This window comes from Leucopleurus acutus, assembly GCF_964270905.1.
Source record: "Leucopleurus acutus genome assembly, chromosome: 4".
Taxonomy (NCBI): Eukaryota; Metazoa; Chordata; class Mammalia; order Artiodactyla; family Delphinidae; genus Leucopleurus; species Leucopleurus acutus.
The window spans coordinates 119,482,080-119,507,545 of record NC_139146.1 but is presented as its reverse complement, the minus strand read 5'-3'; the positions used below and the strand labels follow the sequence as shown (position 1 = coordinate 119,507,545).

General features: G+C 36.6%; 1 protein-coding gene across 7 annotated transcripts in view; it reads left to right on the top strand.

The window, feature by feature from the left end:
• Positions 1 to 25,466, top strand: part of WDFY3 (WD repeat and FYVE domain containing 3) — a 261,585-nt gene that overhangs the window by 81,143 nt on the left and 154,976 nt on the right. For 6 of the 7 annotated variants that reach the window (XM_082838933.1, XM_082838932.1, XM_082838931.1 and 3 more), the window contains 2 exons: positions 6,575 to 6,785; positions 18,111 to 18,234. In XM_082838933.1, coding sequence (XP_082695059.1) covers positions 6,606 to 6,785; positions 18,111 to 18,234 — 304 coding nt within the window. In that variant the 5' untranslated portion in view covers positions 6,575 to 6,605. Of the gene's footprint in view, positions 1 to 529; positions 618 to 6,574; positions 6,786 to 18,110; positions 18,235 to 25,466 lie in introns of all 7 variants that reach the window. The other variant, XM_082838927.1, reaches the window with a different exon arrangement.

The following is a 25,466-nucleotide window of genomic DNA, read 5'->3' as shown; positions in this document are numbered from 1 at the left end:
GATTCTTTCTTAGAGCACAGTTGGTGGTTGTAAAGTGTGGAAGAGGGGAACTGTTTTATAATCCTGTGATTAAATCTCATTGTTTTAGTGGGCCTGTAACTCTTGGGCTGTGACCTTCACAAGTATTTCTCCAGGGCTGTTTCTTCCCTCAGCCCCCGTAGGTGAGACTGGAAGGTTGGTGGGGAGGGGGGGAGGAAGAGGTGGGGTGGGAGAGATGCCCTTCCCTCAGGTGAGACAAGGCTAAGATAGTCTTTTACTCTGGAAAGTCAGCCTTTGTTATAGAGTATCCTCTGGGAACATTTCAAAGTGATTGTGCTTCCCATCCCTCTTGCCAGAGCCAGGAGGAGGCTATCTTTCCTACATCTCTGTGAGAAAGAATCTGGTGGGGTTCCTAGAAGTGCAACCCAGGAAAGTTGTGGTGAGAGCCTGAAGGCTGTGGCCCCCAGGAGTTTCTCCCTCTCATGCTAGCCTACTGTTAATAGATAAGCATATTTCATCTGTGAATTTCTGGATTTGCTTGTCTCTCCAGATTTCAGGGATTAGTTTGCCCTGCAACCTCAGTTCCCTGAGGGTTCCAGAAAAATCCTTGGTTTCCAGTTTATTCAGCTGTTTCTTGTGTAAGTACAGGAATGATGACTTCTAATCTCCTTACATTTTGGTGCTGAAATCCTGATTTTTAAAAATTTAACTTCTTTTTTCCTCCTAACTTTTAAGAATTGTACTATTCCATAATACAGGTGTACCATGAGTTGCCTATTCATCTATTAAAGGACTAGGCTATTTCTGATTTTTTGTTATTGTAAACAATTATAATAACATATAATGCAGTAAACTGTCTTGTACTGTGAGTATTGCTCTAGGACAGCTTCCTGGAAGAGGTATCACTAGATGAAAGAGTAGGTATGTTGATACTATGAGATTGCCCTTAAAAAGGCTGCTAATTCAACAAGGTGTGTACATTTCAATTTTTTCTATTCTTACTATGTATATATTTTGTAAGTCCTATCAATTTTTTGCCAAATTGAGCAAATAGTTGTACTTGTTTTTATTTGCATTTCTCTGATTATTAGAGATTTTTAAGTGCCTTTTTATATGTGCATTGTGTTGCATTTCATGTGTATAGTATTTTTACGGGGGATAGTCTATTTCTATTAAATTTTTATTTTGTTATCGTGTTGTTGATTTTAAGAGTTCCATGGATAATCTCGTTATTAATGCTTTGTTATAAGGTTGCTATTATTTTTGTGTTTTTTGTTGCTTGTCTTTTAACTTTGTGGTATTTTTAGCTATAAATCTGTCTTTTTTTCCTTTTAAGAAGAATTTACCCTAAATTATAAGTGTTTCCTTTTATATTTGCTTCCAGTGTTTTACTGTTTGTTTACATTTAGATCTTTAATCCATTTGGAATTATTTTTATTTATGAAAATAATAATTTTAGAAAAATCAAACTTTATGTTGTAAGAGGTCTGCAGAATTGTAGAATTTTCTCCACAGTATCCAGCAACCCAAAATTAGACGTGGAGAAATTGTGTGGTTGAATTCATCCAGGCATGGGTACTAGTTGGAAATATGTATAGGCAGGAGTACAGGAGAACTGAAGGTACAGTTGTTAATGTATTGAAGAGACTGAACATCATCTGAGGAGTAGAACTGGGAAAAGTTAAGAGGAATAAGCGATTCCAGTGAAGACCACAGATTTAGGAAGTGGGAAAGGCAGGTGGATTGAAAATTAAGATCTCACAGTAAGATTTCAAAACTTGAAATTTCAGAAATAGAGAAATTCCTAGTGCTGTTAGGTCTAGGATATGGCCCTGAAAGTTCTAGGCCTACTTACATGCACTTCACTCCTGAGGTTAGTCTCCCTGCTGTGTGCCATCCATCCACTGAGGATACTGATACATTCACAGAGCTGAATGACTTGAGCTAGAGGTTAGTGGAGATACAGGTATAATGCAAAATGTGTTAGTAGAAAGCAGTCACAACTTAACAGAAGCATCATGCTACAAAAATTCTTTTACAGGTCTTTCATACAAAATTTTGAACACATTTTCTTATAAAGATACACTTTCAGAGAATGCTGGAGAATTTCTGGTCAGCCTACAAAAGTTTATCCCATAATATAATTTAATTGTACTATTTTAATCATATCAAATAACTGTCATGTAACTATTGGGGTAAATGTGCCTTTGGGGCTCCCAAAACAGCAGCAAGGGCCCTAGAAGGAGGGGTTTGAGAAAGGTGTCAGAGAGATGTCAGTAGTGGCTACCCATGATTGGAAATCATATCTAAATGAAGTGTCCTTAAATGGAAGCAATATCCTTTCATCTGTGAGAAGAGAAAATTAAGCACAATGGAAAAGATGTTTTGAGAAATTGTCCAGTTCAGTATATGTGTAGGATGATGAGTTCACCGATGGGGTCAGAAGGGTGAAGGATGTTGGGAATAGGTCTTAAGTAATTGTATTTTGCCATAGAAATGAGATGGCTGATCTTGTCATGTCTCATAGGTGGGGCTAAAATCTGATATGACTGTTCTTGAAAGGCAAAAACAATGTTTCAGCAGGTAGAAATTTTAAATTCTAATTCAGGACTGTATTAGTAGTTCTTTTTCAATGTATGGGTTAGATTGCTGGGTTATATACACAGTTTTTTGGGAGCCTCTCAGAGTTCTGCTTTCATTCTTCAAAAGTGTAAGAAGGGCTTCCCTGGTGGCGCAGTGGTTGAGAGTACGCCTGCCGATGCAGGGGACACGGGTTCGTGCCCCGGTCCGGGAGTGCCCCGGTCTGGGAAGATCACACATGCCGTGGAGCGGCTGGGCCCGTGAGCCATGGCCACTGAGCCTGCACGTCCGCAGCCTGTGCTCCGCAACGGGAGAGGCCACAACAGTGAGAGGCCCGTGTACCGCAAAAAAAAAAAAAAAAAAAAAGTGTAAGAAGTTTTGCCTTTGCTCTTCACAATGTAAGAAAATAAATAGGATCTTTTTCCCCAGAAAGTTTAAGAAAAAATTAAAAACCTGAGGAATTATGTATAATTATTTGATGAAACTATAAGATTTTCCCTGAGTCCTGTGAGCTATTTATTTCTTCTCGTGGAATTAAGGAGTTACTTAGAAAAGCTATTTTAAGTTTTTAGCTGAGCTACTCAAAGGCCATTAGTTACTTGGCAAATATATGTTTACAAATTTAGGCTATTTACTTGTTCTATAATTTAAATAATGGCAGACTGTTTAAAGGACTTAAACAGTTTTTCAGGCATTTCCAGAGGATTTTTAAGCTTTAACACAAGAGATTAGAATAAGAACTACTGTCTGGGCTCATTGCAATAATTATCTCATTGCTATTTAAATAACCCCCTGTTGGCAGTACAAACACTTTTCTCTTGTGAAACAAAATAGAGTTTGCATTAGAAAACTAGTTCTTATGCACAATAATCTTTGTAAATATTTTGAAAATCCCTGATAACATTACCCCCCAAAATAATCCTTCTATGATTTGTCCTCAGTATTATTAAATTTTGCCTATCTCTTCTGTATTGCTTTAGAAACCTCTTATTGAGTATCTAAGAAATAAATTTTCCCTTAATTTTTTATTTATCACTTTGTAAGTCTCTAAAACATAGTACTGTAAGAGCCCACACTCTTTCCTTTGCCTTACTTGTTTAAATAACGAAAAATGTAAACGAAAAGAAATTAAATGTTTCATGATCAAGCTGAAGGAAGAAGTATAAAAACTGTTGAACATAATTAATGTGTTTGGCACTTTATATAAATGATGTTATTTTATGTATGCATTACAAAAAGCCTATGAGGAAAGATTTTACGGGTGAGAAAAACCCAAGATTCAAGGGAATTAAGAGACTTTCACCTGAAGTTACCTATCTTATATGGACGTGTTGGTACAGATTTCACCAAGAAGTACCCATTCTTTTCTGCTCTTTCACTGCTGAAGGGTACTTTAAACATGATAGTTCTTGGTCTGAATTATACTTTACGTTACAGACATTGAAGTGCAGACAAAGCAATGAGTCAGCAATCTGATATGCTTAAGTGTTTCTTGGTAAATTAGGAGAAAAGGGGGAATCTGAATTTTTTTCCCCATTACTGAGATTATCTGAGTAATCGAGAAATACCAGTAAATCCATTTAGCTGATTGATATATTGGGTTGGCCAAAAAGTTCGTTCAGGTTTTTCCATACCGTCTTACGGAAAAACCCAAACAAACTTTTTGGCGAACCCAATATATCCCTTTGTATCCGACAAATATAAAATAATGGTGGTACGATAGCTTGATTTACATCTAGCGAATGTCTTTGTGTGATTATGTGTGTGTGTTTACTGATAATTGATTAGTGTATCTTCAGAAAAGTCAAACATTTCTTTTGCATTCTAACTGCAACTTGATGCTAGCTAAATAAATATTCTAGAGTCACAGTTGCCAAAAATTTTGTAATTTAAAATAGGCACATGAATATAAGTAAGCAGGAAGGGCTGAACCAGTAGGTGGGAGTCCTGGATTCTCATTCAATTCTTTTTCATTGTGAGATTTTGAGCAAATTGTTCTTGTCTTAAGGCCTCACAAAAAGGTAGAATTAATCCCCTCCTCAGTCCCCTTGCTTAAGTTGGAATGAGGACCAAAGGGAATGGTCTGAAAGTGCTTTGACTCTCTATAAATAAGGATTGATGCTTGGCTTTTTAATGACCTAGACCCCTTTGAAAGCTGGAGATCTATTTAAAATGTTTTTTGAAGTGTTAGGGGATCATGAATCCTGTAAATCCTATCCACAAGCTTTAGATTATGAACTGAAGCTATGGGTTAAGGAAAAAGAGCAGATCTATGTATAATCTGAAGTGTTAGCTAATTTATGCAAGTTTTATAGTTAACTTCAAATTTTATATTTGTCCTGGGGGTTTCCAGGACGAAAAATACCGGCATATAGTAGGCTCTTTGAATGTATTTGTTGAAATCTTTATAATGTATACTTAGGGAACTTAACACATTTTTCCGAGAATGAAATATGTTGAACAAGTTTGAACCGGACTGACTTTCACTTGTCATTTTGTAGTTCAGAGGGTCTCCTCGGCCCTGTGCCTGTGGTCTGAGCACTCTTCCCCACTACTGGACACCTTAGCAGTATTGAGTGCTCTTTGCACAGAGGTCCCTTGGTGCAGACCAGCCTTTGGCAGGGTGTTTTCCTGCTTCTCACCTGTGATGAGTCGCAGGTGGCCTCCTGTTGCAGTCAAGCTAGAATGCATAAACATGCGCCCGCAGGCAAACACGGAATCCACTCAAAATTCTCAAGGGCAAGCATATTTAAGATGCTAGTTCTTCTTAATGGTTTAAAAAAATCAATAGATGTTTAGTAAATAAACGTCTAGCTCTGCAGTGGTCTCTCATTTCTTAAGAAATGCCATGCTGGCTTATGTGGCAAAATTAAAAATTAATCTTCAGATTACTCCTGCTTTTCTACAGGTTAGAAAGCAAAATTGCCTTTTACTCAAGTTCAGTATATCCCATAGTGTCCTCCCAGCCTTCCTGATTCTTTTTGTAAGATATCCTGTTTTTGTGTCTGAAATTAGCTAATTGCTGGCAGGCACAGTTCATGCTGGTTGAAAAGGGCTGATGATGCTTTCTGAAAGCTTAGCGTTATTGATTCTGGTGTATGTTCTAACCCAGTGATTGGTTTACTTATTTCTTAACTGCAGTTCTAGCCAGGGATACATACATTTTACATTGTGATTCAATACACATGAATACACCCTTACCTAAAATAAGTTTCATGAAATAATAATTACCCTTACTACATGTATTCCAATATCTTCTATTTCATTAAAAATATTTTTATTGAGGTATATAGTTGATTTACAATATTATATTTTACTTCTTTTTTTTAATTGCTTGTCATGATCTATTAAATGAATTAACATGACCTGCCAAAGGGTTTCAAACTGTAGTTTGAAAAAACAGTCTTAAGTTATATGACAATTTTCACTTTTTTCTTATGATTTATAATATATTTGAGGGTATCATTTCATTTAATTTGCATTTTTCAAACTACAGGTCTTCAGTGAGGACTATCCCAAGTGTAATCCTTCATCTACAAAAAAAGTTAAATAATTGAAAACAGAAAACTTTGTGGGGATTTTTGTTTTTTTCACTTGTTTGGATGTTTTGAAGTGAGGGTGAATTTTCTGTGCTTTTATTCTTTTTCCATATAGTCAACTATTAAGCAACATATTAATTATAAGATTTATGATCCATTTATTTGTTGAACTTTGTTATGACTAACTTGGAAATGTTTGTTGCTCGTCCAGCAACAATTAATTTTTTACATTTAATGTTTTACATTTTATACAAATTGTGGCAAAGCCGGTAAGGAACACTGAGTGGCATAATTTGTAACTTGTCATTTAGGGAGATTTATCAAAATTAGCTTTGCCTCTCTACCTTTTCTGTTCAAAAAAGTAGAAAAAATATTTTAGGCAGAATTTTTTTGTTTTTCTGGCTTTTAATGAGCTCCGTGCATGCTTGACCTGGTCAAGACAATGACATTTTGACTGTATGAACATCTTCTTACAGAATTAGAAGTGTTTATCACCAACCAGCCAAGATGAATATGGTGAAGAGGATCATGGGGCGGCCGAGGCAGGAGGAGTGCAGCCCGCAAGACAACGCCTTAGGACTGATGCACCTCCGCCGACTCTTCACGGAGTTGTGCCATCCTCCCCGGCACATGACTCAGAAGGAACAAGAAGAGAAACTGTACATGATGCTGCCAGTGTTTAACAGGGTGAGTCCAGGTTGCCAAGCACATGCCTTTTGTGATGGGGTGGTACTGCAGGAGTCTTGAGGTTATAATAAGTCACAGATGGGAAAAAAAAAATGATAGAATGAATGAATTTTTAAGAAGCTGATTCCTTCCTTTCAATTTGCTATAAGGTGATTTGATGTGAGATCTGGTCAGAATGAACTCCTCTTAGTTCTAGCAGATAAAAGGAAGATTGCAAGCATTTTGTAAAATGTTCCTCTAATGGTTGATACTTGGAAGAGGGATAGGTTATAAATTACCACTTATGTTATTTCCATTACCTTTTGAAGTGATGATTTATGGCATCAAATGGTGCAGTTGCCCAAGTCCTTTTTACACTTTGAAGAATCATCTCATTTTATTTTGTTGTTTGGTGGATTTTCTGTAAAAGAACTTGTAAGAGGATAGTTATAGGCTCTAGAGAGTCAAAATAGAGCTAATGTTTTAATGTATTTTGTCAAGTTGATCACATGTAGCAATCTTTTTTTTTTTTTTTTTTAAATACTTATTTATTTGGCTGCGCCGGGTCTTAGTTGCAGCATGCAGGATCTTCGTTGCCGCGTGCTAGATCTTCGCTGTGGCATGCAGACTCTTAGTTGTGGCATGTGGGATCTAGTTCCCAGACCAGGGATCGAACCTGGGCCCCCTGCATTGGGAGCCTGGAGTCTTAGCCACTGGACCACCAGGGAAGTCCCACATGTAGCAATCTTAATGGGGATTTTAAAAATTTTTATCAAAGATGTATATGTACATAGTTTAAAAAGTCAAGTACTTCCGCAGGCTTATAGGGCCCTGCTGCTCTCCACTGCTAATTGTTGCTGCCACTTTTAGCTATTTCAGCTTTTACATAACAAACAATACTTATACTGCTGTCGTGGTTGTTCAGTTTTAATTGACTTCTTACTGAGAAATAGGAGAATTAGCTTTTTTTTTAAACTCCCCATGCCTCCAAAGCATGCACACACATACATTCACTCATACATGCTACCCTCCTCTTGTCCTTCCCATACAATAATCCCATTTGTTTAAATAAGATTCAGTGCTTACAGTCTACTGACCCTGCTGTAAATATTATTCATAGATGAACCTTATAGCAAACCACCACTATTTTGCCACTCTTATAGAACTTGTTTTCCTCAGACTTTGTAACATAACTGTCTCAATTTCTGTCTTTCCTCATGTCTCTTTCTTTTTCTCCCCCATCTCTCTTTTTCTCTCCTTAGACCTATCTCTGTCCTTCCCCTATCTTTCTCTCCTTCCCTTCCTGTTTCTGTCTCTTTCTCCCCATCTCTGCCTGTCTTTTCCTGTGTCTCTCTTCCCCATCTCTCTCTCCTCTCTCTGTTCCCCTCTCTTGGTCTCTGTCTCTCCCCCCCGACCCCCCAGTTCTCTTTCCTTGTTTCTCCCCTCCCATGTCTTTCTCTTTCCCCTGCATCTGTGACTCATTGCCTCCCTCCCAAAGTCTCACTTGATCTCTTTATTGTTTGTTCTCTGTGTCTGTTAGTCTTTCTGTCTGAAATTTTCTAGGTTCTTCTTCTCAATATTTTGAAATTTTATTGAGGCTTCATGATGAACCTTCTTAATCTGCAAACTTGTACTTTTCAATTCTGGGGAAATATTTTGAAATATTTCTTTGTTAATATTCTTCCCCTTTTCTGCAGCTCTGTCAATCAAATATTAACTCTTTTGGATTAACCTTATGCTGTCAGTTTTTTAACGTCCTTGAATTCTTCTTTATTAATTTAAAATTCTGTAATATCTCCTCATCCCTCTGAAAATATTAAAGCTTTTTCAAATTTTCTTATGCTTCTTTCATTGTTATTTGCTTCAGATTACTGTTTTTTCTTTGTTTATATTATTTTCTTTCATATTAGAGTAGTCTCCAGATGTCTGGTGATAATTGTCTATACACTGATATTTAGGAATGAGGTATTGAAACACTAATTGGAAAGTACGTGTGCAGGGGTTAGACTTTTCCAGTGGTAAGATGATCTGGCTGGATAAAATGCAGAGATTCGTTAACCTAGGATATGCTGATATTCCAGGAAGGGGTGTTTTCCAGTCTCCTGCCTGGAGCATATATACTTGCTAGTGTTTTCTTAAAGCTAAGTTGAGGAACAAGACTGATGTTTCATATTCAGTAGATTGACTTTCACTTAATCTCCAGTTTGCACCTATCAGTGTTCTTGGTTTTTCCTCTCTAAGGGTTAGACCTCCAGGTGTGTACTGCACTTGGGAGGAGCAGTCACCTTCAGTTTCTGGGCTGTTAAATAAGAATATCTACCTTGTGGGGTTGGTATGAAGATTAAGTAAGATAATGTACTTAAAGCACTTAACAAATGCTTGTCCTAGGGAACTTGTGTCTATTATTGTTACTGTTGTTATGGCATTAAAAATAAAGACATTACAAGGTGAAGCAAAGATTATAAACTATTTATGCTGAAATAATTTCATATTGAATATATGCTGAAATACATCTAGTTTATGTGTTACTCACACCAAGCCAAAGGCTAATTAGACAACAGAGAGGAGGGATAGACTCTACATATTCTATGTTTATTTGTTTGCTTATCTCTTCATTTATTCTGTTATTGTGCATTACTGATTCAGTAAATATGTGTCAAACAAATAGACATTGTGCTATACATTGGAGTTCTGAGATAAGATAGTCCAGTTTTATAAATCAGAAGTGTCATGAGGAAGATAAACATGTATTTCTGTTGGAGAAGAGATAAACACATAAACAGATAATGGAATAACAAAGAAATGTAGTATTAGAAACACAGCAGAGTATTATGCCACCCCTGAGAAGAAAGTTATCGGAAAGTCTGTGGGGATCAGGGAAGGGGCATCTCCCTTGAGAATGGGATGTGATTCTTGAGTCCTTAAAAGATATGCATTAGCCAGCTTGGAACTAACTGGGCTAAATTAACCAAGAAGGTAATTAGAGTAAGAAGTTAAAGCATGAATCAAGGTAAAGGCTACAAACATTTTGATGTGTGCTAGCATCTATAAGTGGTCCAAGAAGTTGACATTATGTCGAGGAAGGGTACTGTTAAGTTTAATAGGCACATCATGACAGGTTTTATATCATATTAAGTGCTAATACTTTTTCTCCGAGGTGTGCAGAGCCAATGAAGTATTCTAAGCAATAGAATAAGAAAGGAGAAGGGACCAAAGCAAGGCTGTCTCTTAGGTTTCTCATTTGGGAAACTGGGTGGATATTTTTCCTAGTAGCTGAGAAGGAGAGATATAGGGGACAGATTCAGTCTGGGGCATTGAGTCCAAACTGTTGATATTTGTGAACTTCCCAAGTGGAGGTATTCAGTAGGCAATTAGAAAGCTCAGGTGAGGGACTGTGGGGACTACTGCAGAGATGTGGTAGTTGGAACCCTGGAAGGGGATAAGACATTACTCGTGCCTCCTACTGCCCCATGAGTAGTATGCTAAGGATGAACCATGGAGAATATGAATGTTTAGTGAAAGAAGGGGAACCCATAAAGGATACAGAACAGGAATGGGTCAGTAGCAGTACAAAAAGAATCAGGAGAGGCTGGTTATGGAACTCAAGAGATAAAAGTTGCAAGAAGGAGGAGAGCAGTCAACACCATCCTGTACATTAGAGAGACCCAGTAAGATGGAGACTGAAAAATGTACATGAGATTTGCCAGTTTGAAAGTTACTAGAATGGAAGCACGAGAAAGCAGTGAGTTGAGCAGTGAATGGGAGATGAGAAGAGACGGTATGGACTCAGCTTGTAGAAACATGAAAGAAGAGGGGACAAAAGAGATTGATGGAGGTGAATTTGGCAATAGGGGGTTTGTGTTTGTATATTTCTGGTGTTTTACTTTGTTTTTAAAAATGGGAGAGATCCAGGCATGCTCATGAAGAGAAGGAAAGAAACCAGCAGAGGGGGAAATTGGAAATTTTTAAGAGTGAAATTGAGCATAGAGTCAAATTACAGGTGGGTGAGTGAGCCTTGAACAAGAGACACCGCATGCTGCAGGAGAGCATGTCTTGTTGGGTGTGAGCACAGATTTGTAGTGAAGGTAGTGGAAAGTTGAATAAGATCTTGCTTGATGACCTCAGTTTCTTATAGTTATCAACAGAAGATGTGGTCTGTTAAGAGTCTGGAGTAAGCAGGTCGAGTAGGAGACTTTAGGGAATGGTGATGGTTTGGAATATTAATGAAAGGGAATCAAGAAGGATAGTTGAAAGGGACAATAAAGGGCTTAAAGAGTTTTGAGGGCTCAGTGAAGGTTGGAGATAGTAAGTTTGTACTGGATCTTATCCATGCAGGCGTGTGTGATTTTTCTCATTCAGTTACAAAGCAGCGTGTGTGTAGAAGTAGAAAAGACGGATAGATGCGTTATATTGGGACTGAGGTTTTGCTGGGCTGGTAAAGCAAGAAGGGCAGGGGTAGAGGGACAGAGCATAGTTAGAGAGACTAATTCACATATCACTCGTGGAATTGGGTGGGATACCATAGGAACAGAGCAGAGGATGTTCATTTTTTAATCTATGAGATAAAAAGGCTGAGAGTGAGGGAGGGGAGGGGATGATAGGGTAGGAATATGAGGAGAGGTAGGGAAAGGTTTAAGACAGCTGTTTTGAAATTGGGAGAGAACTGATTATGGACAAGCTATTTTTTCAAGCCCTGTTGAGGTAACAGTCATTAATTTTTATTGCAACCAGTCCTGGGAAGTTGGTTGTTTTTTATTTTAATGTTTTTGTTTTACTTCAATGTCACAATGTACTATTAGCTATTAAGTAGTTTGAGATAATTTCCTTCTCTCAGATTCATAAACACTGAAAAGGTGATGATAATGTTAAGAGTAGTTAGGACAATTGTTATTCTCAGCTATTAATATAGATTAATAACTAATATCCTGCATATGTGTCCCATGTATTTCATCAGTTAAGCTTCCACAGTCAATTCAAGTGAGTCTTAGACTAGAAGACTCAAACAAATACTTGAGGTTTTGGGGGTTTTTTTTTTTAAGAAGATTTAAGTTTCTTTAGTGATTATTCTCTATTGCTTAGACTGTCTTAGTTCTGTTGTGTTCTGTGTTGCCATGAGTCTCTATTCTTTCAAGTCAAAAGTTTTTAGTTGGCTGATTAAAAGCATATACATATGCATTGCCTAAACCTCTAATACAATGAGTGATTTAAATATCATAAAGTTTCATTCAACTTTTTTTTTCTGTTTTATTGTGCTTCGCTTTATTGCAGTTTTTACAAATTAAAGGTTTGTGGCAACCCTGCATTGTCAGATGATGGTTAGCATTTTTTTTTAATTAATTAACTTTTTTATTGAAGTATAGTTGATTTACAATGTTGTGTTAGTTTCAGGTGTACAGCAAAGTGATTCAGTTATATATATATATTTTTATACATATATTTATTCTTTTTCAGGTTCTTTTCCTTTATCAACTTTTAACTAATGAAAAGAAAGTTATTTCTGTACTATTGTGACCAATTTAAAAAATATATAAATTATATTCATTGGCCTATCATTAACAAACTAAAATTATCCTTAGATAAGACATCACATCCATTAAATTTTGATATAGATAACCATATTTATTTAATGTTTGACAATTTATACTTGAACGTTCTACACTAGTAAGAAATAGCTTAGATGAATGAATAGCTCAGTATGGCTCCAGACATCCTGCCACGATTGCCAAAAATGAACTGTACTGTTGATTTTTGAGACTTTGTTTGATTCATGCCAAAAGGCAAATAAACCATATTACAGTTAGACATGGATATCCATCTACAGAATCGTTTTTAAAGTGTGCTCCATACTGTTATTTCAGTGTGTGATTTTGGCCTTTAAGAGACACGAGGTTGAGAAATGGCATGTGTTAAGCCCCTTTTTCTGGGCCAGGACTCATGCTGGGTTCTTCAGCTGCCTCCTGTGCTCTTCATCACAGTCCTGCAAGGGCACTGCTGGTATCCTCCTTCTCACCAGTTCTCTCAAACTGAAAGATTATGGTGAGGTCTGAGAATAGCTGGATAATATTTAATCAGCATTCTTAAAAATAATTAACCTTTAGTCCCAAGAACAAAAGCTTACAGAAAAAAAATACTTAATTTAAACGTATTAAAAAATGAATAGCATTTTAGTCATCTAAAAGTTAACTGCCATTGTTAATTACCTTGGTGTATGTTATCATACTAAATTGTGTATGTTAAAATATAATCTTTACTAACTGGATCTTCTTTTAGAGACTCCTCTTGTTTTTGAATTTGCTTCTGATTTATATTCAAGAAACATCTAAGTTGAATCCAATGTCTCTTTTTTTTTTTTTTTTTTTTGCGGTACGCAGGCCTCTCACTGTTGTGGCCTCTCCCGTTGCGGAGCACAGGCTCCGGATGCGCAGCCTCAGCGGCCATGGCTCACGGGCCCAACAGCTCCGCGGCATGTGTCCCCTGCATCGGCAGGCGGACTCTCAACCACTGCGTCACCAGGGAAGCCCCCAATGTCTCTTTTTTTATCCCTCACAAGTAACCTTTACTTTTTAAATTGTTGGCTTTAGAGGAAGGATACTCAAGTTCAGAACCAAATGTGAGATAGATCAAGGGTCAGACAAATGAACTATTTACATATATGAGGCTTATGTTTACAAATATACAGCTTTGTTACTTATTGCATAGTACCAATATTGGAGAATGGAGCTTAGGTCTGTGCAACAAAGGACTTCCTAGTTTCACCCTTGATATGGTTAAGCTTACTTACCCAGTCATTGGCAAAAGTGGGCAAGCCACACTCAGAGCAGATGAGAGTACATGTTCTCTTGAGGCGGGCGTACCCTAGAAGGAGAGAGAGGGACTGAGATACACCTTCTCATTTTCTTCTCCTGCAAGTTCGTGGTCCTTAGAACAAGAAGACTGTAAGTGTTAATGTAATGATTTATATTAATTGGTAAATGCAATTACATCTTCACTGTCAATTTTCAAAATCTGTTAGATATATCAAATTATTCATATACTCTGTAACTTAATTTTAGATATTACGTATATTTAGGGGGAAAAAGACACCATTTTAGAAAACTTTGTAAAAATTCCTACCTCTCTTTTACTAATATTTAATAAAATTTTACTGAATAGCTTCATTTGGTAACAAATATATATTGAGCCGCTGCTTCCTGCATGCCATTATACAACACCATTCATTTGTTCCCCCTGAGTATACCAAAAATATTTTAGTTGAGGAGCAGCCAGGAAATTTTCTGAAATTTATTTAGGTGGATATTTAAAATGACCCTTCTAAAAACAAGTTGAGCTGTGCTAATTCCCTCGCAAGGTGAACACTGTGCAAAGGTATAGTGATAGGGTTCCCGCAAAGTTTAATTCAGGCAGTATATTACTGGGTGACTAAGAGCACAGCTTGGAATCAGACCTAGTTTTGAATTCTGTCTCCACCACCTCCTGGCATCTACCTTCTCTAACCCTTAATTTCTTTTTCTGAAAAATGGGAGTAATGTGTAGGATTTCATGAGATTCGAATGACTTTATGTCAAGTATTTGAATAGTGCTAGGCACACTGTAAAGCCTCATTATATGATAATTGTTGTTATTTTTATTAAGTTTGCTAAAAGGCTTTTTGTTCCTCAGCACTGTTTTTTTCATCTGGGTAATGAATGTCACATGTCTATTATAGAATCATCCCTCTGAGTTGAGTGTATTACCGACCAGTTCTCTTGCTCAACTCTCCCCTTTAACAGATGAGGGAACTAAGAACCAGAAAATTTTGACCAGAGTCCCTGTGGGTGGGAAGGTGAATCCCAGCTCTGTGCTCCATCCTCTGTGGTGCACATTTACATGCATGATTGAAGCACTATTTCCCACTATTTGTGGAAGGTGGTGAATACATACCTAATATTTTTAGATTTAATTGTTGAAGTCAGTCACCAAAAAATCTCTTTTCTTTACTGCCTTACACATTCAGTATTATCTAAAATGCCAGATACATGTTTTAGTCCCTGTACTTCTCCAGCCTTTTCTTGCTGCATTTCCCCTCTCATTGGAAACACTCCAGCTTCACCCACGCCTTTTGATCTCTCAAGCTCCCAATCTCTTGCCCACGGTCTTAGCACAGTTCTTCTCACTGCCCGGAACCCTTGTTCCGTGGCTGTTTGAATTGTGACCTTTTTTCATTATTCAGTATCATCCTTCTGGGTCAGTGTCATCTCAGAGAGCGTTTCTGATAACCTTTTCTCACTCCAGGCATTCCCTTTCAGTTACCCTGTTTACTTCCTTTATAATGCATCACTATCCAACATAATTTTCATTTTTAAAATAGCTTAACTTTTGTCTCCTGTGCTAAAATGTACATTCCGTGAAAACTGGAATTATATTTGCTTTATTTGCCTTTGTATTCACAGTTCTTTATTTACTTTTGTATTCAAGGTTCCAAATATTGCCTGGCATATATAGTAGACCAGTAAATATTTATGAGTGAATAAATGAAAGAGTGAATCAATCAGTAGTGTTGGATCACTAGATTAAAGATTGTTTACGTTAAAGAAGCAGTAGTTCATTTCAGATTAGCAAGTAGGACATGGTCCTTTTTCTGTAACATTTGGCTTGGTCAATTCAAGCAACACAGCTTTTGAAAAAAATTTCCTTATGAAAATAAAGCTGTAAATATCAGGATTTGTATGAAAAGTTAGTTGCATTTTTAACAGTGTATTATCCACCCAGCGTGAAGACTGCTTGAATAACCATATGTTTATGCTAAGAAAAGAGCTATTTATTTTATGAAGTTGTCTTACTCTTAGGATAACATAGTGCTTAATAATTCTTAGGAGCAAAATATACATCAGTATATTCTGAATAATAGGAATACTTATCTACTTTAAATCAGTTTGTCAAAAGGCTTAATAATTGCCTGAGCAAAATATACAATTGCTTTGTAAACACCTTCATTAGGCAGTTACATACTCATCTCTGGGTGGAAGTAGAATGGCTATTCAAGCATGTGTCCTTCCTCACTAGAAACCAAATGGTGTAGATATTTTATTTGATAAAGATAGTTGATGGTTTATTTTAAAAGATGCACTTTGAGTTGCAATATGTTATTTTTATATGGACCAAAAAATTAAAAAAGGAGGAAAGAAAGGAATGAATAAACTTTGTCATAATCAACTGTGAACTTCAAGCGAGGTTGATTTTAGTAACCAAATTGCTTTGGTTTGATATTAATGTAGTCTTACAGGGCTGTGCTTACTGGGCATACTTTTTAAGTCTGTGAGATAAATTTGGTCAATAAATTGGCCATTCTTTTTATTTTTCTAAGACACAAATTATTTAATAAAAACTTCAAGAGAGAGTGACGGGTAAAATCTCTCCTCCTTGAAAGTATGCTCAAATTTAAAATTGAGGCTTCTCAATTTCTAATCTATCTCCAATTTGTTTATTAAAGACTATGGGTATTTAGCAGGCGACATAGGTTAACTGTAAGCACATAACATTTATCAAAATCTCAGCAGAAAAACAATTTATTGAGGAGTTCCTGAAAAGAACAGTTTGTTTGTTCTTTGAGATAATTTAAAATTGTGTGTCAAGTTAAAGAACAGACTACCTGGCTAAAAGTATGACCTGTAGAACTGATTTATCATTTGTTTGATACTTTCAGCTCAATTTGAGGGTGATTGTAAGAAACATGTTGTCTATTGTAAGAATGTAAGAAACATTCCTATTACAAGGATATTATAAGTTGTATCCTTTTAATAGGATCCTTGGAAGAAAATCTTTACATTATGGTATGAAGAATAGAGGTACTTCGCTAAATATATGTTTTCCTTACCTAAGGACATTGAGAACCATGTAGTTCATGAGGTTTTCTCTCCTGTATGTTTGAGCCAAAATTCATGACTAAATATGGCAAATATAGACTTTTTTTCCCCAGTCTACCTCCCTAGCCTTGGTTTTATTATTTGATTGGTTTTGTTCTTACTTTTTGTTTATATTCTCATATTATAATTTGTGTCCTTGCATGCTACCTAAACATTTTCTAGAATTTGGTTGTGGGGGCAGGCAGCATACAAACAAACAGCCACATTCAGGGAACATCCCTGTAAAAGGCAGGGTGCTAGCTTGGCAAGGAACACAATGACGGGTAAGATACGTTTCCTCCCTTTGCAGTGACATTTGAACAGATAACAAGAATATAAAATATTGTTTAGTTAATATTACAGTAGAGGGCTATCATAATAGTTTTAGGAGACACAGAATTCTCTTTTAGCTATAAAGAACATTTTTTAAAAAAAATATTTATTTGGTTGCGCTGGGTCTTAGTTGCAGCAGGTGGGCTCCTTAGTTGCAGCTCACCAGCTCCTTAGTTGTGGCAGGCAGACTTCTTAAGTGCGACTTGCTGGCTCCTTAGTTGCCCCATGTGAACTCTTAGTTGCGGCATGTATGTGGGATCTAGTTCCCTGACCAGGGATCGAGCCCAGGCCACCTGCATTGGGAGCATGGAGTCTTATCCACTGTGCCACCAGGGATGTCCCACTATAAAAAACATTTTTTAAAACAATATTCCAGGATGCATCCAGTTATATAGCTATTATAATATACTATTTCTTTTCCTATGACAGTCTGTCCAGGTTTTAGTTTTTTCATTCTCTTTGCTGAACCTATGCCAGTTTAAGAATGATTTATTCTAAAGTTCATCTAGTGTAGATTTTTGTAAAGACAAGTGTATTTCATGACCCTTTCATTCATTTTTATTCTAGTCTTTTCGTTAAGTCTTGTTTTGGGAATTATTATGGTTAGAATTCAGAAATTCTGAGGTATAAGATGAGTTTAGTAAATTCTGTATTCAGCCCAGGACTTAGCATTAGATAAGTCCCTGCTTTTACCATTATATTTTCTAAATATAAACTTTAGAAGTTTATATTTTTTATAACTTTATATTTATTTATAAATATAAAGTTTATATTTATTTATAAACTTTAGAAGTTTATATTTATTTTCTAAATATAAACTTTAGAAAATATATTTACATTATATTTTCTAAAGTTTATTAGTAAGTTTGATTTAAATTTTATAGATAACTGGTCTTTGGCTTTTAGATTTTGTTTATTTAATTATTCATTCAACAAATTATTTTACATGTATAAGAAAATGTGGTTAGATGGCATTTATTGAAAGAGATATGTTTTAAACTTATTCAGATCGAAGTAACTATGCAAGCATACTTTCTTTTATTTGATTTTCAAGTCATACCACACTTTGAAAAGCACATAATGAAAGAAAAAAGTTGACAATGCTGTATTAAAATTGTTTTTCTCATCACAGGTTTTTGGAAATGCTCCGCCAAATACAATGACAGAAAAATTTTCTGATCTTCTGCAGTTCACAACACAAGTCTCACGACTGATGGTGACAGAAATTCGAAGGAGAGCATCAAACAAATCCACAGGTATTTTTACAGAAACCAGCAAAAACTAATTTATTTGAATGGACAGTTTGGTAAAAGTGGTGTCGAAATTTAACAAAAAATTGACCTGATTTTAAGCACATGGATTTCAGTACCAGTCCCCATTCCCATTCTTACTGTCATATTCTTACTGTCAGCACCTTTTACTCTCAAGTGGAGTAGTTCTACCCAAGGCTACTTTCCTTGGACCACTACCACCCCTGACCTAACCCTTTTAACAGCACTCTGTTTCCTTCTGAACAAAATCCAAATTCCTAGCATGACATTCAACACAAACTCAGGACCTGGAAATACATATATATACCCACCATTTTTGCATACCCTTTTTAATTTCTTGTTTCCTTTTTCTATATTTCAACCAAATCATGAGTTACTTATAGTCCCAGACATTTCTGTGCTCTTTTTTCTATCCTTGTGATGCTTCATTCAGGAAGGAGCATCTCCCCCCGTCTTAGTACATCTAAATCTTCTCAGCTTGGATTAAGTCACACTTCCTAGATAGAATGTTTCTTGATTTCCTTAATCAAAGGAAAAGTTTTCTTTTCTTAACTACTCAGCTTCACGAGTGGTGTTTATATATGTATCTTTATCTTTCTATTAGACCATAAACTATTTATGAGTCTTTGTATAACCTACAGTCTTTATTTACCACAGTGCTTTACACAGTAGGCCTTTTATAAATGCTGCCTGAATAACTATTCTTATTCATAATTAGGTAATTTTAAACTTCATAAAGTATCATCCCATTTAATCAAGATTAAAATAGAATTTTTTGATTTTAATTACCATTACTCATTTTCTAAATTAGCAATATGTTTGAAGGATTTTATCTTAATTTTTATCTTGTTGCTTTGGTTTTTAGTGGTTGAGTGATAGCTTTCCTACTGAAGCATTAGACCAAGAAATCAATAATTTAAGTTTTGTTTCTAGTGTCTCTTTGAAAAATCACTTATCGTTTCCACCCATTGAATTATTATCTTTCCAATTGTAACGGTAATGCCTTTGTTATATAATACTTTTTTTTTTTTTTTGTGGTACGTGGGCCTCTCACTGTTGTGGCCTCTCCCGTTGCGGAGCACAGGCTCCGGACGCGCAGGCTCAGCGGCCATGGCTCACGGGCCCAGCCGCTCCGTGGCATGTGGGATTTTCCTGGACCCAGGCACGAACCCGTGTCCCCTGCATCAGCAGGCAGACTCTCAACCCCTGCGCCACCAGGGAAGCCCTATAATCCTATTTTTTAATTTAGTTTTTACTTTTAGTTTTAAAAGTATATAGGTGCATGGTTTTAAGGGTCAAATAGTTTATAGGTTTATTAAAAACAGTATCTCCCTTCCATCATCCTGGTTCATCCTCATTTTGCACTCCTAAGATACATTTGACTTTTTACGTCTCTTAACTTTTTTTGATATTTACCTCTGTGTCTCTAACTAATGTGCTTATACTGTGTGCCCTTGATTTTTCATATTTAGATACCATCTCAAGGCTTACCACAAGAGAAGTGAGACTTTTAAGCTCACCAGTATCCCACAGATTCTCACTTCTATATCCCCATATCATTCTATCATAATTTGATTAGATCAGTATTCATTATATTATTGTGACTGAAAACATTATACAAAGATGAGCCATATGATATACTCTGATTACTCTTTCTTTCTTGAAAACTTCTCCCCCTTTATCAATCAGAGTTAATAATTGCCTTTTTTTAAAAAAACTAGTTTTCTACATTTTCATTATGCATTCTTCCCCTACTCCTCTGTTTTTCTGAATTTCCCCCAATATCATTGAAGACATCAGATATTCTGTCAGTTTCATCTTCTTGCAAATAGCTCTTCCAGAACCTTCTGTTCTGCTTTAATCTGTAGTAGTTGCTCTCTAGGCCAGCTGGACAACTGTCACTTTTTCATCTTCACTCAGTTCATCCTGGGATGTTTTTCCACTTCTTTGGGATAGAGTCTCTGTTTCCAAAATCTCATGTCATCTTTTTTCTCAAATTAACTTCCTCATTTTTGGTAAAATATTTTTTCCAGCAGCCTCCTGAAAAAGGATTCAGGGCAGTTATTATTTTGGATTTTGGATTTTGTATTTGTTTTTAGAAATCTGTGAGTGAGGGCTTCCCTGGTGGCGCAGTGGTTGAGAGTCCACCTGCCGATGCAGGGGACATGGGTTCGTGCCCCGGTCCGGGAAGATCCCACATGCCGCGGAGTGGCTGGGTCTGTGAGCCATGGCCACTGAGCCTGCGCGTCTGGAGCCTGTGCTCCGCAACGGGAGAGGCCACAACAGTGAGAGGCCCGCGTATCACCAAAAAAAAAAAAAAATTAGAAATCTGTGAGTGAAAATTCCTTTGACTCTTGCTATATAAAATGAGTTCCTTCCCCTTAACCATGGAAGGTGACAAGCTTTCAGGTACGGGGCTTAGAACAAACTTTATCACATCATACAGGATGGCTTTATTGCAGAAAGGGGAACTTGTAGAACCAGGCTTCAACAAGAGAAAAGAAGGCACAGATCCATCACCCTCGTTATCTCACAGAAGTGTGCTTGGGATATTCCCCACCCAGAGCATGAATGCAATCATAATGGTGAAGAAACACCGTTTGTGATCTAAGCTGTTTGAGTACTGAATCTGAGTTCTTATTGGATGTTTCTAGGAGTTGTTTGAGAATGCTAACTGTTTAGTTCCAGGAGACTTGGGGGCTCAGGGGAAGCTACAGGCCCTCCCACAGGGAGTGGAAGCTACGCGTGTCATAGAAAATTAAGCTTGGGTGCAGCACCTCTGGGAACATGGTCAGTGGGTCCTTCTCCAGGCAGCCTAGGTTGAACTCCCAAGGTTATTTTGGAAAATCTCTCAGCTCGCATTACATTTATCCTCCTTTCGATGGATATAAGGTCCTAGATTGGAAATCATTTTATTTCAGAATTTAAAAATAATTTCTCCATCATATTTTAGATTCCTATACTCCTAGTAAGAAGTCTGAAGCTACCTAAATTCTCCATTCTTTCTCTGTGGCCTGTATTGTGTGTGTTTGTGTGTGTGTTTTATAAAAGCATTTAGAATCCTCTCGTTGGCCCTCCTCTTCTAAAATTTCATGATAACATGCCTTGGAGTGGACCTATTTTTATTCATTATGCTGAGTACTCACTGGACCTGTTTAGTCTGGAAATTCATATCCTTTAATTTTGAGAAAGGTTTGTGAATTGTTTATATAATAATATCCTCCCCTCTGTTTTCTCTTTCTTATCACGTGTACCCCTAAGACTGTCCCTCTCATTTTCTTATCTTTCCTCTCTTATTTTCTGTCTTTGCTTTTTTACTCTCTTTGCTAGGAGAGCTTTTTGGTTTTACCATATATTCCTTCCATGGGTTTTTTTTTTTTCCCCCATTTGTGACACGATACTTTTAATTTCTAAGAGATTTTTTTTTCTTTTTTATTGATGTCTTTTGCTTTCCTTTCATGGCTTCTCTTAACTCTCTGAGGTTTCTTTTTCTTTTCTTTTTTTAAAATTTCTTTTCAGATTTTTATCTTCCTCCACAGTCTGTTTCTTTCAGGTAGTCTTTTTTGTTACTTTATTTTTGTCTCTTTTATATTGGAGAATGTCCTCCCGTGTCTCATCCTTGGCCCTCTACTGCTGTATAAGAATGGAATCTTGGAAAGTTGCTGGGTAGCTTTGTAATTGTGGCTGGAGCTTGCCTGGGCCTCAGCCTAGGGTCATTTTGCTGAGCCATTCTGTTGACCATCTTTCCCTTGAGCTAGACAGAGTCCCCAGAGAGGAATGTCCAGTGTTTACTTAGACAGTATATGTCTGACTCTGAACATTTTAGAAGCCAGTGTCTGAGGACCCTCAACATTTAGTATCAATACATAAGCTTCTATTTTATCTTCATGATGAGCCCACAACTGTGCCTGGTTTAATGTCATTGTCCCCCCTCCACCCCAATCCAAACATCCTCTGTTTTTCTTTTTAGTGAATAAATCTCTAGTCTACTACCCACACAGTAGTGGGGATCTGGGGGTCTAGCTGCTCTTACACAGACTTCACCAGTCCTTCTGTGTACAGTCCCACATTTACTTCTGCTTCTAAAGGTACTTAGTGCCACCAATTCCTGAGCCTCTTGGAGGTTGTGTTGTAGTTAGCTGCTTTTTTGTGTTTTCCTTGTACTTGCTTTAAGATTCTAGAGTCTGCTAAATCAGTTCCCACTAATTTCTCTGCTGTTTTAGTATCCAAAACGTTGTTGTTTTCACCTTTCCTATTTTCTTTGTACTTATGGGTTTATGATTTTTTAAAAGAAATCCTTAAACAACAATTTTAGTGGGTGTATTAGTCTGCTTGGACTGCCATAACAAAAATATCGTAGACCAGTATAAAACAGGAATTTTTTTTCACAATTCTAGAGGCTGAAATTCTAAGAGCATGGTGCCAGCATGATTGGTTTCTGGTGAGATCTCTCTTCCTGGCTTGCAGATGGCACCTTCTCAATGTGGCCTCACCTCCAGGAGAGAGAGCTCTCTGGTGTCTCTTCTTATAAGGACATTAATCCCATTATGAGGGGCACACCCTCATGACCTCATCTAAACCCAATTACCTCCCAAAGGCTCCATCTCCAAATACCATCACATTAGGAACTAAGGCTTCAAATATGAATTCTGGGGGAGCACAATTCAGTTTATAGCAGTGAGGTTTCAGGACAGAGAAGAGATAAATGCATGTGCTCAACCTTCCATCTTTAACGGGGGACCCATTATGGAGTCTTTGGAGCAACAGCCATTAAAGTATTTTTAGATTGAGGACAAAATCTCTTAATCAGAAGCTGTACATTATATGAATTGATGTATGGATTTTAAAATGAGGCAGTTTTAATTATATTTGTAGTCCTTGAAGCAAGTCTGGTGAGAGATGGTCAAGATAGTTTAAGGTAAACTTCCTGTCTTTTCCCTTCTCCACCAGAATGGGATTGCATCCTTTTTTTATCTTTATTGATTTCAGTTGTTCCTATACAAGTGAAAAGTTTGTCTTAAATATAAGATTTCTGTGTTTTATGCCTTTTTAGCTATTTTAAATAGGTAGCATGAAGGGAAATTTCTTTGTTACATGTTGACTCCTGTCATTGCATTTTCTTTTTTGAGTGACAGCCCTAGATTAGAAAAAAAAATTCCAAAGCTTATTTATACTCTGTTCACTGTTGCTGTCTTTATGAATACCTAATCTGCATGTTTGTAGAAAAACATTTTTCTACATTGGAGATTTGTTTTCCTAAATCTCTTTACAGTTTTATATCCATAGGGAAATAATGAAGAGTATCTTAAATGGAGGAGATGTCTCATTGTTAATTACAATAATAGTTACATAAGTTTTTTTTTTTTTAAACTTTCTATTTTGAAATATTTATGGACTCACAGGAAGTTGCAAACATAGAGAGAGCCCCTTGTGCCCTTCCTTCTTCCATTGGTGACATACTGTTTGCCAGGTATTTTAAGATACATTTTTTCATATCATGTGATTCCATGTAAGTTTTAGTTTTAAACTTTTGAAATTCGTTAACTTCAGAATCCAGTGAGATTCAATTCAATTTTGTGTAAGTTTTACCTCCACAAGAGAAACCTTTCCAAATCACCCTATCTCAAATATAGATCTTTTATCCTGTATCTCCACACCAGTGAGTATTTATTCAGTCACCTTAAATACTTCCTTTAGAGGTTTGGTGTCATCTGAAAGTACCTTGTTTATTTACTTATTTAATGTTATTGTCTCTTGTGTTCACCCCTGTAAAAGAATGCTTGTCACAGATTAGGTGCTCAAAAAATTTTTTACTGATTTTGACATAGGATTTCTCTGTGCTCCCCCCTACGCCATTATGCTTTAAGAGTTAGAAGAGTGTTAGAAAAGCCAGCTTACTGATGTTTAAGAGAGAAAAGCATAGTTTTGGAGTGTCTCCTCTGTCAGCCTTGAAGAACTCTGGCCTTTGGAATCCTTGTTCTCTTCTTTCATTTTTAGTTTTGAACATTGGAAGTTTCTTTTGATCAGTGCTGTTATCAAAAGTACTTTCATGGAGATTTTTTGATATTTTGATTTTTCTAGTAAAAAATTCTAGATGTTGAGGATCTAGGTACATCCTGAATCATCTTTCTTCTTGCATATCCCATTCTAGTTTTCCGATTGATCAATTGATTTCTATTGTGGTAAAAACACTAACATTAGATCTGCCCTCTTAACAAACTTTTACATGTACAGTACAGTAAATTGTAAGTACAATGTTGTACAGTAGATCTCTAGAACTTTTTCATATTACACAACTGTAACTTTATACACATTTATCAGCAACTTTCCATTTCTTCCTCCTCTCAGCCTTTGGCAACCACCGTTCCACTTTCTGCTTCTATGAGTTTGGCTGCTTTCAATACCTCACATAACCTTTTATTTTATAGGAAGTTTTCATTGAAAGTAATTTTTGTTATGATTTACATGAACATAATTTTTCTCCAAAAAGAAGCAGGTGGAATGAGTCCTCTATTATTCTTTTGAAAATTGGCTCTATCTGTTGTGCATCAGAGAAAGATTATTTTTCCAGAGCTCCTCTGAATTCGGTGTGAAATACTTACTTTGTTTGTTACCTAATCACCATTCACATATCAAGTCTTTTTACCAGATCACTTCTAACATTCATTGTAGATATCTCAGTAGGAACCATGCTTATTGGCAATTATATTGTTTAAATCTATCCATCAGAAGTTAGTAAAAATGGAAAATTTTAGGTAGGTCAATGTGCAAAGTGGGTACATGGGCTGATTTGTAATACAGTAGTCCTCTTCTCTCTGTCTCTCTTAATTCTCTTGGTTATAGCCTCCCTGTGGTTTTGTTAAAAATCTATAGTGACTTTCAACTAATTTGAAAAAATATATAATTTTGTAGCCATATTGTATACAGGACATGGCTTAAGACTTTTCCCTATCTCTTCTAGTTATTTGTTAAGTTCAGCCATGCAGTCTGTTTAATTCTAAGGTCAGTCACATGGTCGATTTTACGTCATTGAAAGAGAAAATTCCCACCTGTGTAAAAATAGTATCTTCAGTTTATTGTTAATGACTTTGCTGCATGCTAGGTACCACTGTTAAGCCCAGTGCTGTAATGCCCACTGGGCAGCGGCCCAGTGATAGAGAAGCCAAATGATGCTGACCACAGTTGGCACCTGGTGCAGCATCTTGTGGTGGGATTAG